General features: G+C 36.2%; 3 protein-coding genes, 1 long non-coding RNA gene and 1 other non-coding gene across 10 annotated transcripts in view; 1 reads left to right on the top strand and 4 right to left on the bottom strand.

The window, feature by feature from the left end:
• Positions 1-14,352, bottom strand: part of LOC109064757 (CD99 antigen-like protein 2) — a 289,995-nt gene that overhangs the window by 254,919 nt on the left and 20,724 nt on the right. The gene's annotated exons all lie outside the window — the stretch shown is intronic.
• LOC109094305 (charged multivesicular body protein 2Bb) overlaps positions 1-14,352 on the top strand; it is a 338,419-nt gene that overhangs the window by 248,248 nt on the left and 75,819 nt on the right. The gene's annotated exons all lie outside the window — the stretch shown is intronic.
• LOC109095199 lies at positions 29-4,127 on the bottom strand. 5 transcript variants are annotated; one of them, XR_006160195.1, is made up of 4 exons: positions 2,613-4,127; positions 2,327-2,451; positions 1,821-1,952; positions 29-1,121 (listed from the first exon to the last, which is right to left on the bottom strand). It is a non-coding gene; the product is annotated as an uncharacterized LOC109095199 (long non-coding RNA). The 5 variants fall into 5 exon arrangements; XR_006160194.1 differs by having other exon boundaries at positions 34-1,121; positions 2,327-2,936; positions 3,071-4,127; XR_006160191.1 differs by having other exon boundaries at positions 240-1,121; positions 2,327-3,203; positions 3,531-4,127.
• LOC122145243 (CD99 antigen-like) lies at positions 5,518-7,175 on the bottom strand. The gene is made up of 3 exons (XM_042757475.1): positions 7,010-7,175; positions 6,372-6,410; positions 5,518-5,874 (listed from the first exon to the last, which is right to left on the bottom strand). The coding sequence occupies exons 1-3, from the start codon at positions 7,128-7,130 to the stop codon at positions 5,780-5,782; spliced, it is 255 nt and encodes an 84-aa protein (XP_042613409.1). The 5' UTR covers positions 7,131-7,175; the 3' UTR covers positions 5,518-5,779.
• trnar-ucu lies at positions 6,581-6,672 on the bottom strand. Its single transcript is given in 2 exon segments — positions 6,581-6,616; positions 6,636-6,672. It is a non-coding gene; the product is annotated as a tRNA-Arg (tRNA).

The raw sequence follows: 14,352 nt of genomic DNA on the forward strand, positions 1-14,352 counted from the left end.
GGCATGATTTATTCAATCAAATGAAATGAAAGATTCTCTCTAATTGATTGAGTAACATAAATAGTTAATAACTTCAAAGAGCTGTCATGTTAACAAGGCAGATCCAGGGGGTAATACATAAATCTAATATTAAAACATGGGAAACAAGGGTTTAAAAAATAAGTTTCCATCAAAGAACATGCTGGCTTTGACTTTGTCTGGCCACTAAGTTTGCTTCATAAAAGTTTGTGGTGTCTGGCAGATAAGATTTGGAGTCAGGGTTGTGTTAAGCATCTCTGGAGAGAGATAAATGTGTTTAATAAAACTCAGAGGAATAATACCTTTATGATTTATCAACTTTTGATAGATGACAATTTTGCCTCAGACTGTTATGCTCTACCAGTGGAATTTGTGGGGGTTTAAAAGCTAGAGAGTGTTTATAGCCTGACCTCTAGTGGCAAAAATAGGACAATTTTGCTGTAGGGCGCTGCAAAGAAAGATGTGTTGAAGACCATAGTTTGTTAGGCACATTTCCTCTTGGTTGAAGGATTTGTTACATGATTTTTGTTAGGCATTGACAATTAATACTAAATCATGCTCTTGGTTCTTTTCTCATGATTTAATAATAATTTATTAATTGATTTGAAATGGTAATTCATAATGTCTCCCCTAACAAGCTGTAGAGAATATTTACAATCAATGCTTTAAGAAAACTGCAAACAAATGATCACAGCAAAGGCTAAATCATATAGACAGGTCTTATCACATATGCTTATAATACAGAAACTGAATTAAGATTCAGTTTAACGTAAGTTACATTTGTATATGAGACATTTTTCATAGTATTTTTGATATGATCCAGTGATTATGGCAAATAGAGGTAGAAAAAAACAGCTATATATGAGGGGATGAAAATATAACAGTTGAGATGATGATGGACATACAGTATAAACGGAACTATATATTGACAGTGTTTTACATAATCTCATAAACACATCCAGCACATCCACACAAAATGAATCAAGAAACAGGTCAAGTTTCCTCTTGATGCTGTTAAAAGCGTCTTTGCCAATATAATCAACATGACCTTCCTCCCACATGTGCTGATGCTCTGAGTCGTCCACCACTGTCTCAGCAGCTGCCTGCAATTTAAGGGACTATTATCACCAAATCTAACTTTAGTTACAATATTGCTATCAAAATAATAATTGTATGTAATTCTATGGGGGAAAATACTGCTGGATTCATGACTGCAAATTCAGGTCTAAAAACTGCATTAATGAACCACCATTAGGTGGCACTATTTACAAAAACAGACCAATCTCAAACTTCATTTTGTGAAGCAGTGATATTTTAGTATAATTTATAAAAAAAATATTACTAATATTGTAGTTTTTATCCATATTTTGAATTAGTTTTTATTTTTACATTTTCTATTTATATTTTAGTTAAAATTTAAAGAATTTTGTTGTAATTTCGTTTAGTCAGTTGTATTTGTATTTTAGTGAGTCGAGTTCAACTAAATGAAAATGAGAAATGTTGCCTTACCAACTAGCTGAAATAAAATGATTGCAAGTATTTTTATATTTTATTTTATTTCAGTTAAAGATTATTTTATTTCAAATACCACAAAAGCATTTTTATGGTTTTAGTTTTAGTTAATTATAATAAAGCTTTTTTGTTGTTGTTGTTGTTGTTGTTTTTTATTAACCAATTTTTACTTTTTGAAAAAGCTCAGATACTAAAGTATATTGGAAAGATGTAATGAGTATTAAAAAAAATACAACAACAAAATCAATAATTTTCCCCATAAGCAAGTAAATCAGCATTTTTCTGCATACAGCTTCTCCAGTGGCAGCGGCAGAATCATCAGCAGTCTCTGGTTCTGTGCACTCACTCTCTTGCTCAGATGGAGGGCTGACTACAGGGGTCTCTCCAATCTCCCCTCCAGAAAAGACATCAAAGACAATATTCTAAGATGACAGGATAAATAATTAAGTAAATACAAAATACAGAATACATGCACATTCACAATATATGCAATAAATTATCAATACAAAATCAGGATTTGGCGGTGGGGAGGGGACTAAGATTTGGAGGGCAAGATATGAAATAAACTTTAACTTGTTAACTTTGCTTCAGCTGAAGTTAACTTGGTATTGTATTTTTGTTTAATGCATGTGTCTATTTATTCACAAAAATTAGTCAGAGATCAAACAACAAGGGTCTGCCGAAGGCAAGCATATATACAGCATAAATACTTAATGTAATGAATTTTAATTCATAAAGCATGTACACGCTTATGAGGTAATGGAATGTGTATACTGGTTCAAATGCTTTCTCAGACATTTGAGATGAGCAGATTGTCAGTGAGTCCAAAGTCAGATCTTGGAGAGGTGGAGAGGGTGTCATCATCTCTCTGTGGTGGGCTCCAGTGCTGCTCTTTTGGCTTTGTGATGGAGTCTGATGTGTCTGTGGAGAAACCAAATTCTGCACTGACTACAAACCAAAAGAACGATTAGAGATGACTGGCAGTTTAAATACAATAGGTCCATTAAATTAGATAACTATGCTAATGGTGAGTTAAAATGAGAGTTTACCCAAAAAGGAAAATTCAGTCATCATTTACTCACCCTCATGTGGTTCAAAGCCATTTACATCTTTCTTAATGAGAACAGTCAAATGGGCCATGTAGATATCATTACTATTTACAAAATAAAAACCAGATATCTGATGTGAGTGCAGTCTTATAGTCTTCATTCTTTTCATCCCTTTTAACTTGTAGCTGTCTTTGACAGTAGTACTCCACCCACCATAAATGTAAAAATTGCGGAAAGTTCTGATGGAATCCCTAAAAGATGACTCATTGACAGCTTGTGGGTCATATGAAAGTCATTTAAGGTGCCAGGGCTTGATCCCACCCAAAAAATGGACAATTTTTTGCATGGTGGCCATACCTGTACAAAACCAGAATGCATCTCTCATACATGTACTGTATATGTGTTTAATGTGATTAGTTACTAAACAGTACACAAATACATAACATCAGGAATAACTGGTATACATAATAAAAGTTTGCATGAAAGCTTACTTCTGAAATGCTGGCAGATGTGTGTAAACAGCACCTACTGTGAGGTTGTACACAAATGGTAAATGCTTTTTGATATCTTTCACTTTTCAGTCACTGAAGAAAGTGTTTAAAACACCCTGGTCTCCTCCTAAACCTGACAAGACATGACATAGTAATGTCTATGAATAGAAAATTCTAAAGAACAGCATTTATTTGAATCCTTAAATGTCTTTACTGTCACTTTGGATCAATTTAATAAATGCTTACTGAATAAAAGTATTAATTGCTTTCAAATAAAATCTTACTGAAACTTTTGAATGGTAATATATGGTGTTCTTGTTTTAAAGATTAAAAAATATAAATGTGACAAAATGGCATTTGAGGCTAATTCAAGTTCCAATAGGCTTTGAGCGCATTCAAATTTAGACTGAACTTAAAATATTTGAATGTAATATCAGCTAAATATAACCGTGTGATTCACCATCAAAGCTGTCGTGCTGTGCGGCGTGTTCCAGTATTTGGATGTGGGTATTCAGGGAGGACCTAAACACAAATAAAGCAATCTGGCCAGCCTGGATCAGGTGCAGCAGACAATTTTTCATATTCAAACAGCTCATCAACATTACACAGTTCCTGCAGCAAAGCATTATATTGCAGCCAAATTGTGTGACCAACACCTCATGCAATATCCTCAGAAAGTCTGAAGTTTACCTGCACTGTCACGCATGTAAAAATGGACTATTGATAACTTTATTATTGCTTCTGAGCATTTTAAATATTTATTTAAATTGAATGTGCATGTTTGATTCCCTAATGCTATTGATATTAAGTTGATGTCTACGGTCCTTTTACATAAACATTTGCCAAATAAAAAGCCTTTAATTAAACTTTAAATATGCACATCAAATTTGGCTGGGAAATTACGGACAAAAAATCATTTAAAGCCATTGTTGTATTACATAAGAAATGCACGAAATAGACATTCCAAAAAATGCTGTAGAAAGTTTTTTTTTTTTTTTTTTCATTTTCTTTTTTTCTTCTTTTTTCCCCTTTTTATTCTTATTTATTTATTTATTTATTGGTGAACTATCCCTTTATTTATTTTTTTTCAATAATATGGATTATTATTATTATTATTATAATTATTATTATTATTATTATTATCATCATCAGATTTGTTTTATTAATATGTAAATATTATATTATTTTTTAATGAAAGGATGCCAGTAAATGTCTTAATGAATAAGTCATTGATTCATTCATTTGATTGGTTCAAACGGCTGATTCATTCATGAATGCAGTAAATGGCTCTCTTTATGAATGGGCCATTGAATCATTGGTTCACCTGATTCCTTCAAAAGGCGAATTCATTCAGAAATTGTGTTCTGTTGTTCTGCCTTGGCTTTAATGGGTAACATTTGTGTCGGCAAAACTGAGCAAAAACAGAAAATATTGTGTCTAAAACAATACTTCAATTCTTATTTGCTCGTGTGATATGGCTTAACTATATCATGTGATATAAACATGAGACTAAATGTGGCAGATTCCACAATCTGTCATTTTGGCAGACTGGCTTCAAAATAAGCTGCTTTTAGACTAACAAAAAAGTTTTGAATTCTGAAAATTACAGGATGTTTTTATAGTACAACGACTCTCTTATATGTCAAAAGATCAAGAGAATTTTGATTTCTCAGGTAAATTTCAACATTTACTAGTACATTACTAAAATAATAATAATAATAATAATAATAAATGTTAATATTATTTAATGGACCTGGCTTTCATGAACTAACAATAGTTGTATTTTTATTCATTTTCAACAAAGATTAATCAATATTATAACAAATGTATTTCTTATGTTAGTTAATGCATTAGGCTACTAATGAAACCTTATGCAATAGTAAAAAAAATAAAAATAAAAATAAAAAACCGGTCCAACTTTTGACTGGCACTAACAAGGTAAGTTTCAAAATACCTGGCACACAAGGTCTCAAGATTAACTCAATTACCCATCACATTCACCCACCAATGTGCGCTGGTTACCAATATATACACAAGCGCAGTTGTCTTTCTGACCCCCTTTTCACTTGCAGTCAGAGGAAGCAGATGGCACAATGACACTTCACTGGATGGCCAGTGATTGAACTTGGAATGAATCAACAGGCTTTATATGCAAACAGAGTGCTTACTTCTTATAGCCTACTTGTTGACAGCACATGAAATAAACAGTTTCTTTCAAAACTCTATACTTTCATTTAAATAACTGTCAAGTTTGCTGAAATAGGTCAAAACACATCATACCGTCCTACCGTGTCAATAATTTAAGAGTGCTCGATTATATTTTTTGACATTTAGATGACAACGGTAGCCTACCATAAAAAGGGTGAACTTACCCGACATCTCAGTCTGATTTTTATATCGCTCTTCTGAGTAAAGAGGGATATCTGAATGGAACAAGTGCTATAGCCTAAAGTAAATCGCAAGGTTTAATATAAACACTAAGCCATGTAGTGACATATTACTCTACTTCATCTAAAGATGAACAATTAGTGAACAAAATAATGAACAAAATAAGATATAATACAGAAGAAAAAAAAAATACATTCTTAAAATATAGTCAATACAACTTAGATAATCCCAATAAAAACTGAAAATAAAACACATACTTACACTAAGACTTTTTAAACAGTCTTTAACCAGCCTTTCATGTAAAAGATATTTCTCATACTGTTAGGCTCTGCATGGCTGTACACGCTCTGTGTGCATATAGTCTTTCAACGTGCAGATCCAATGCAGTTTCGATGAACGGAGCAGGTTGCTGAGAACTTTGGGAGAGAAAATAGTAAATTATGTTATCTACTAGGTGAGACTTTAGATATTGTATCAGAAAGCATATAATCCATGTAAAAGAAAATTGGTCAAAGAAACATAACTTTTCTCAATACTTAATTTAAACCAAACTCAATTCACATACTGTACACAACCCAAAAAGCAACAATGCATTAAAAAGACCAAAAGTGACAATAAAAACAATTATAGTAGTCACAAAAGATTTCTATTTCAATTAAATGCAGTTCTTTTGAACTCTCTATTCATCAAAAATCCTGAAAAACAATATTATATCCATTAAAAAAGAACAACCATTTTCAACATAGATAATAAGAAATGTTTCTTGAGCAGCAAATCTGCATATTAGAATGATTATAATGAAAACTCAGCTATGCCATCACAGGAATAAATGGCATTTTACAATATATTCAAATAGAAAACTTTTACTGTATTTTTGATCAAATAAATGCAGCCTTGAAATCAAAAAGTTTACCTTGAGGATCAGACCGAGTACCACGGTTTTTGCCACTCTCTGGATCCTCCCCAAAAAGAAAAAGTATTTTTTAGCTTATCATGAATTCTTTTTCTTAAAGCCATATTCATAAATCCTCTTACTAAAGTTCTATGATAACACAACTTACACTTGGACAACACCATACTAATTGTTTTGTATGCCCTTTTTTAACACCCTCTGAAAAAACTCGACTCTGGTGGGACTCGAACCCACAACCTTTGAATCACTTCTCTAAGTGTAGCTTAGAAGTCCAATGCGCTATCCATTGCGCCACAGAGCCACCTGTTGAAAACCCAAGGGCTTTGTAATACAAGCAAAGCAGTTTAACTGCCTTCCACGTCATGCGCCCAACCCCCACTTCCTCTGCTAGAGCTGCTGCATTAGTTGAGCTACTTTACAATACACCAACTACTGTGGCTCCCACAAGTTTTTATATAGAGTTGTGGATCAAATTATTAAAAGGTTGTAAGACTAAAAAACGTTGGAGAAGTCTAAAGAGGGTTTTTTATCCCCCTCCAATCTGAACTGCTCAAAGTAAGCAAATTTTATATTCCAAAACCAAAGTAGCACTTATATAAGGATTCTGATTCTTTCACTGGAAAAAGTATGGAACTCACCTCCTTGAATTTTGAAACAGAGTTTCTTTTTCTGGTATGCAAAGTAACTTGAGACGGCACTGAGGACAGCAACACCCACGGAACTGATGATGGCAGTCAGGGCTCCGCCTGTGGGATACATTTTAAGAGACAGAACACACAAGAAAAAAGAGGGACAAGGGCTAGTGTGAAACTGTTTTAAGAGTGTGTTTGTAAAAGGCTTCATAAGTTACCAATTACAGCTTGATAACAAAACTACAGTAACATGGCAATATAACAGGAAGGCAAGCAAATAGTAATAGTTTTTGCCATTAGGGGGTGCTACAGGAGTTTCCTATTATCCACAGAAAACTTGGCTTTTTCTGACTATTCACCAACTATTCACTATTCCAACACAGAAGAAAACATCTGCTAGTGGAAAACCTCAACATGTCCCACCCACAATAATTGTTTTTGTCTGCTGAACCGCCCTTTCCTTATGCAAGAACTCTGTGACAGTCAGTCATCAATCTAGCGCAGTTTCCATGGTCTCGCACAGTATTTAGGCTAAAATGTTTTAGCTTTGTGGTCATACTCATGAACTTTCATATTCTTGATTAAAAAATAATCTGAAACAGAGGACAGGCTAACTCCACTGGGAAAGACAACACTGGCAAGTAAACAAAGCTTCAAAAAGGACAAACAGCTAGAAGTGAAGTGAGGAACAGAGAGTCAGAGAGAGTTAAAGCAAAGACACTTCCCAGAGGCACTCATTCATGTCTGTGTTTGTGAACAACTTTATATTTCATTGGATTCCATAATAATCCACACTATGTGGCTAACAGTTTTTCCAAAACAATTACAGATAGATGGAGTAACAAACTTAAGTACAATTTGAATAAAATTAATGAATATAATATTCACCTTGAGGTTGTTCAGAGGCACCACCTAATGAGAAACAAATGAATTAACAACAGGAAAAACATAAATTTTTACTATTCAAGATCACTAAATAAAAATGTAAAGTTACAAACCAAATAGTAAGTATTGGCAAGTATATGCCATAAAAGTAAGGAAATAATTACCATTTTAATCATAATCAGGAATGTCTGCTCCTCACCCTTAAACCAAAACAAACATCCACCGTCAGATTCATTCACAGCACTGATGTACGTCATAGAAAGCACATTAAATAACAAATGCTTTCAAGTTTAGGTAATTGTGATTGCATTTGGGGCTTGCAAATGGGTTGGACATGAAACTTTGCCATATTTGAGTCATACAAACCTGGGAAAACCCAAAAGTAAGTAAAATAATGAATCAAACCTCCACTTCGGCAAGAGTAAAAAGTTTTAAATAATACACTAATTTTAACTTACACAATTCTGTCCCTGATGGACTTCACTGAATATGAAAATGACTGATAAAATGTGTACATAATCCTTGTTTTTGTCAATTACATGTGTTTCAAGCTAAACATCATAATTATTACTAAAAATGATTACTGTTTGCGGTTTCATATTAAATATGAATGCTGCAAGCAGCGTTGAAAGGGCCTACGCACCGGGAGCCACATCCACACGGTGACCTTAGGAAAATTGTGAAAGGTGGGCAATATGCATTAAAAATGGTAAAAACAGGAGGAATAAATAAGTCATTTATTTGTGCCAAAGTTCCTGTTGCCAGCTGGTGGCGCTATGACTATAACTGAATATTGGCCTTTAGATGTCTTCAGGCCAGGACGCTTATCAAACAAGAAATTTAGGGGAGATTGGACACTGCAGCTGTGTCCCCCAAGTTGAGTGTAAACACTTTGAAGGGCACGGACTTTCGAAGACCAGGCCTCCAAAGTGCACAAAGGGCCCCCCGAATTGCGTGAGATGCTCCGCCTTTGCAGGATTGCCGATTTCTGCTCTGTTGCATAGCAACGGTGCGAGAGGAGAGCTGATGAGAGGACAATCATGCCAGGATAGGTGGATCCAGAATTGCTCATTTTTGTTTTTATGTTTTACGTCATAATGGAGGAGACGGTGATGTACCTCAGGCTTGGCCAAGACCGAGGCCAGGTAAGTTACACTGGTTTGCTGCGTCCTTTGTCAGATTACAACTTTAAATGCAGGTATTGGCTTGGAGCTTACTTGAATAATGTAATGATACATATGAAAAACTACAAAATACACACACACATAGCAGTGCTATTAGCAATAATTTGTTAATATTCTGACAATAAATGTTGTTACTTTCATTTTCAAAATTATCATAGGTGGACTGTAAGGAAGTACATTCGTTAAGTATACTCGTATAAAAATATGAAGTACTAAGTTTTCTTTTTTTCTCACAGCACAGGAGCACTACAAAAATATGGTCTTTTACAACATGATGCATTGTTGTAGATTAAACTACCCAACAGTATATTTAGTAGGCAACTTTAAATTGAATAACCTTGAACATATTTAGAAGTAAAATGCAACATACACAGTACTGCAGCAGTAATATTAATGGAAAACCATCCTGATAAATTATTATTTTTTTATTTTTTATTTTTTTTTTCAGAACAATATTGTAAATACCTTTACTTTTACTCTCAATACCTTAAGTATATTAGAGTATGCAAGATAATACTTTTACCTAAAGGATAGTTCAGCCAAAAATGAAAATTCTGTAATCATTTACTCACCCTTAAGTTGTTCCAGGTCTTTAGCTAAGGTTTTAAATATGACAACTAGTTTTCCCCAATATGGTATTAGTAGTTACTAAAAGTAGTTTACTAAAGTATCTCAATATTTCTTCTACTAATTACGTTGTCATAGCTCTAAACAATTTATATTTTCCTTCTCAACCTAAATCAGACCAGACCCCTGTACTGCAGGATAAAGCTGAATGTGGCAGCGCTGGACAGGTTTTTCATGGTTTTGGGCTGAGCAGGGAGGGAGTGCTGCTGGATCTTCTGAGAAGTAACACGGCTGGGGTGCCACAATCCAGACCCTGGTTTTTCTCTTCTGTCTGCCAGTGGTACATCATACAAAGTGGTCTCCAGAGTGTTTGACATGTGCCTCGTTCCACTTTCAACAGTCGCCGAGGAGGTGCTTGCCATTCACCGAGAGATTCACCTCCTGAAGACCGCAGAACACATGGAGGCCGGGCTGGGTTCAAAACTGATGGTGTTTTTCTGATGTTAAACCTAAGCTATGTTGTAAATAGTCATAAAAAAAAAGTACTTACAGTAATGTATAGAACAATTTGTTTTAATGTGTAAAAAAATATATATATTTACAGGACAAAAAATAAACATATAGAAGAATGTTTTGTGAAAAAATTATGTTGCATTAAAAAATTAATGTACATAATTACTTCTCTTTTATTTACACATGTGAATATGCAAAACAAAAATACAAAATGTACAGAAAGTACTCAGGCTCATTTACAAATAAATTACACAACAAAAATGAATAATGTATACAACTTAGTCATTTAATTTTGAACTTACATCACAAAAATAAACTACAGAAATTATGTTGTTTCATTGACACCGTGACATTTAAAAAGAAGATTTCTCTGCTTTCTCTTGGCTAATAGAGAATGCCAAATAAATAATGTATTTGTTAAGCATTCTCTCAAGAAGAGAAAACAGTCTCCCCCTGCTCTCCTGTGCTCTTCTCTTCTCTCCTCTGTCTCTGTCTGGAGTTTGATGTCCTCCCTGAGCAGCTTCACCAGCTTCCACTCACTCCCTCACCTGTCCCAGGACACTTGCTCTCCTGTGCTCTTCTCTCCCCTTTCTCTCTCTCTCCTGTTCTCTTCTCTCCCCTGTCTCTCTCTCTCCTGTGCTCTTCTCTCCTCTGTCTCTGTCTGGAGTTTGAGGTCCTCTCTGAGCAGCTCCACCAGCTTCCACTCATTTCCTCACCTGTCCCAGGACACATGCAATCCTAAGGCAGAACAGATAAACCATGCCTGTTAACAACAACAGCATAATGAATTTCAGCAAAAATGTGTCTATTAACTTTCCTTTGTATTTTTTAAGTCTTTCCCCAACAGGCTCATTTTCTGCAGAATAATACTAAAACAAGAGAAAATGGAAACATTTATGAAAAATATAAAGACAGTTTGCGCTGCAATCTTAACTTATATGAAATAAAATATGACACAGTAGGACATGCATACAAAATACTGACGTGCTAAAGTTTGGTTAAAACATTTGTAGACATATCTTGCATGAGAGCACTACAAAAACAAAGGGAAAGATTATTGCCTTATATAGTGGTTGTCTTATTGTTTTTTGGGCTTTGTGTAAAAAAAAAAAAAAAAAAAAAAAAAAACCTGGCTTTTAACACTTTCACTAGGTATTTGAGTAAATGAAAACACAATACTTACATTTCAGTGTGAGTTCCCCTACATAACTCTCACCGGCCCTGTTCTTTCAATATAAACACCGTCGTCATCTGCGCACAAGTGATTCTGGGATATGTTAGGGTATAAAGTGTCCATCAGATGGACACTTCATTTTCCTGGGAAACCGAGGGTGCATTTGACGTCGCTTTTGAAACACGTCAGCCTTCGTCGTACCGCGGTGACACAATCAGCCTTGGAATGCAGTCTTCGGAGGGCACATTCTGACTTTGGGATAGCTTACATTGTGACGCTGTGATGCAATCGCACTACAAATCCGCACTTCGGAGGCCAAGCACTTCAGTTTGGGACAACCTTCATCGAGCAGCTGTGACACATTCGCACTTCAAATGCACACTCTGGAGTCCATGCACTTAAGTTTGGGACAGCTTGCATGTTTTAGTAAGTGTAAAACATGATATGTCCTGTTGCCAACAGGTGGCGCTATAAATTATAACTGAATATCAGCATGAAGATGTCTTCAGGCCAGTGGTCTCATTTATAACCATTGCATACGCACAAATCCTGCCCTGAAAGAGGATGTATAAAAACAAACTTGACAGGAAAATTTGCACACCTGCACGCAAACTCTGACCCAAGCAGTTTGGCGACATGGTGAGTTGAGGGACTGATGGCAGATGATGGAAATGAAACATATTGAACTTGAGAAGTTGTTTAGATCCCTATTACCATAAACAGACAAATCACTTTTAATCCTTATTTTGTGTCCTAATCATAAATGATGTTCACAGTAACAATTTAAGTAATTAAAAGGCAATAAATAATAAAAGTACATCAACTGAATTTTCTTAACTTTCATTTTCTAATGATCTCAAGGTGTATGGGTTTACCACTCATTGTCTGATTGGTAAGACAAGGTGTAAAGGATTATCTGATCACTGTAAACATAAATACTGCGGTGACTCTTCTGCATATAGTATTGCATGATGGATACACTGGCATTGCTGGAGGACTGTCAATAGCAGACTTAGGAGAGAAAGAGTGTTTAGAGACCATGAAGATTTTCTGGCCCACGATGATGACTGGCTAATGAGCTGATTTATGTTCCCTAGAGCCATGCTCTTGGATCTGTGTGCTGAATTGGGCCCAACATTACAAAGGCCAACTAGGCAAAACCACACCATCCTAGTACCAACCCAAGTCCTTTCAGTTTTAGGAATTTTGGCAACTGGGAGTTACCAGTGGGAGTTTAGGCCGATAGGGTAAGTTTACAACTATCATGATGTTATTTGTTTCTGTGCAAAGCTTCTTTTGGAAATGTATAATTCTGTTCATTTGTCATAGGTCTGGGATTTCCCAGCCATCCCTGAGTTCCTAGATGCCTGCTGTTTTAAAAGGGATTATTAAAATGACAAGTCGATCAAAAGGTTTCCTTACACCAGTGCTTCCCAAACCTGTCCTGGAGGTCCCCCTGCCCTGCAAATTTTGTATGTCTCCCTAATCAGACACACCCAATTTAGTTCTTCCAGTCTCTACTAACGAGCTGATGAGTGGAATAAGATGTGTTCGATAAGGGAGACATACAAAAGGTGCAGGTCAGGAGGGCCTTCAGGACAGGTTTGGGAAGCATTGCCTTACACTATTGGAGAAGAGGACAATATCAAAAGGCAATTTGCAGCAATGTCCGGATTCCCAAATGTAATCGTTGCAATTGACTGCACTCATATTGCTATAAGGGCTCCACATGAGAATGAGTTTATTTATGTGAATCAAAAACATGTGCATTCCATAAATGTGCAAGTTATTTGTGAGCCCAACATGATTCTGACAAATGTCGTGGCACGATGGCCTGGTTCAACACATGACTCATTTATTATAGCGCACAGCAGTGTACAGAATAGACTTGAGGCAGGTGCTGTGCACAATGGCTGGCTTCTTAGTAAGTTAAAACTACATATAATGTACATATCTGTTTTCTCACAGTTCAAGCCCAGTGTACAATTAATCTGTTATGCTGTGCAGGTGACAGAGATTACCCCCTCAGACGTTGGCTTCTCACCCCATTCCCGAACCATCAGAGTCCAGAGGAAATGCAGTACAATTATGCCCATGCTCGTGCTCACTCGGTAGTTGAAAAAAGTCTGCCAGATCATCATGGCATGCGCCCTTCTACACAACATGGCACAGAGGAATGGTCTCCCTCTTCCTCCCGACCTCCCTTAACACCAGCATGAGGATCCTGACCCACACCCCTCTCCCCAACATGAATGGCATCATCAGGAAGCAAGGCTCCGTGAGGAAGTAATGTGGCATTTGTGAAAGGACAACAACACAAAGATTATTTTTTTAATAAGATCTTTTAATGTAGATGCAATGTCACACAACACAACCTTTATTTGCTTAAGCTCATCTGCTATGACTGTGATTGCATCAATTGTGATGCAACACCCCTCTCCCCAACATGAATGGCATCATCAGGAAGTAAGGTTCCGTGAGGAAGTAATGTGGCATTTGTGAAGGGACAACAATGCAAAGGTTCATTTTTTAACAAGATCTTTTAATGTAGATGCAATGTCACACAACACAACCTTTATTTGCTTAAGCTCATCTGCTATGACTGTAATTGCATCAGTTGTATCTCTCTGTGTCTGAAGGACACCCTCAGTCAGCACGTGGCCACTTCCACCCGTGCCATGCGGTCGGGGTGCACTCATGCTGTGGACCTTCTGACACTCCATAGCCGCTGCAGACTCTGCGCTGAGAGTCTCCTCACCACCCTGTGCTCCCCTACCCTCTGGAAAAACAAGGACATGAGAACCTATTGTCATATTCCTAATTGGTTTAATTATTCTCATGCAATATACAATTTACCTCGTTCCCCTGTCTCCACCATGTCTGTTTCTCCCTCCTTCTTAGACACAATGCCGCACACACTGGCTACATTAACATGCACCCAAATAATGGCCATGAAGCCCGCCAGAATGGGCAGGGTCATCTGGCTATATAATAATTCCTAAAGAGCACATTTTCGCGGCGTTGTT

This window comes from Cyprinus carpio, chromosome A1 (genome assembly GCF_018340385.1).
Source record: "Cyprinus carpio isolate SPL01 chromosome A1, ASM1834038v1, whole genome shotgun sequence".
NCBI lineage: Eukaryota > Metazoa > Chordata > Actinopteri > Cypriniformes > Cyprinidae > Cyprinus > Cyprinus carpio.

Bases quoted from the DNA above. Each gene is read 5' to 3' on its own strand.
- LOC122145243 (XM_042757475.1), bottom strand. From the start codon at position 7,130: ATGTATCCCACAGGCGGAGCCCTGACTGCCATCATCAGTTCCGTGGGT. The intron at 6,411-7,009 runs GTGAGTTCCATA...GGGAGGATCCAG, and splicing joins CTGTTTCAAAATTCAAGGAG to AGAGTGGCAAAAACCGTGGT. The intron at 5,875-6,371 runs GTAAACTTTTTG...TCTCTCCCAAAG, and splicing joins TACTCGGTCTGATCCTCAAG to TTCTCAGCAACCTGCTCCGT.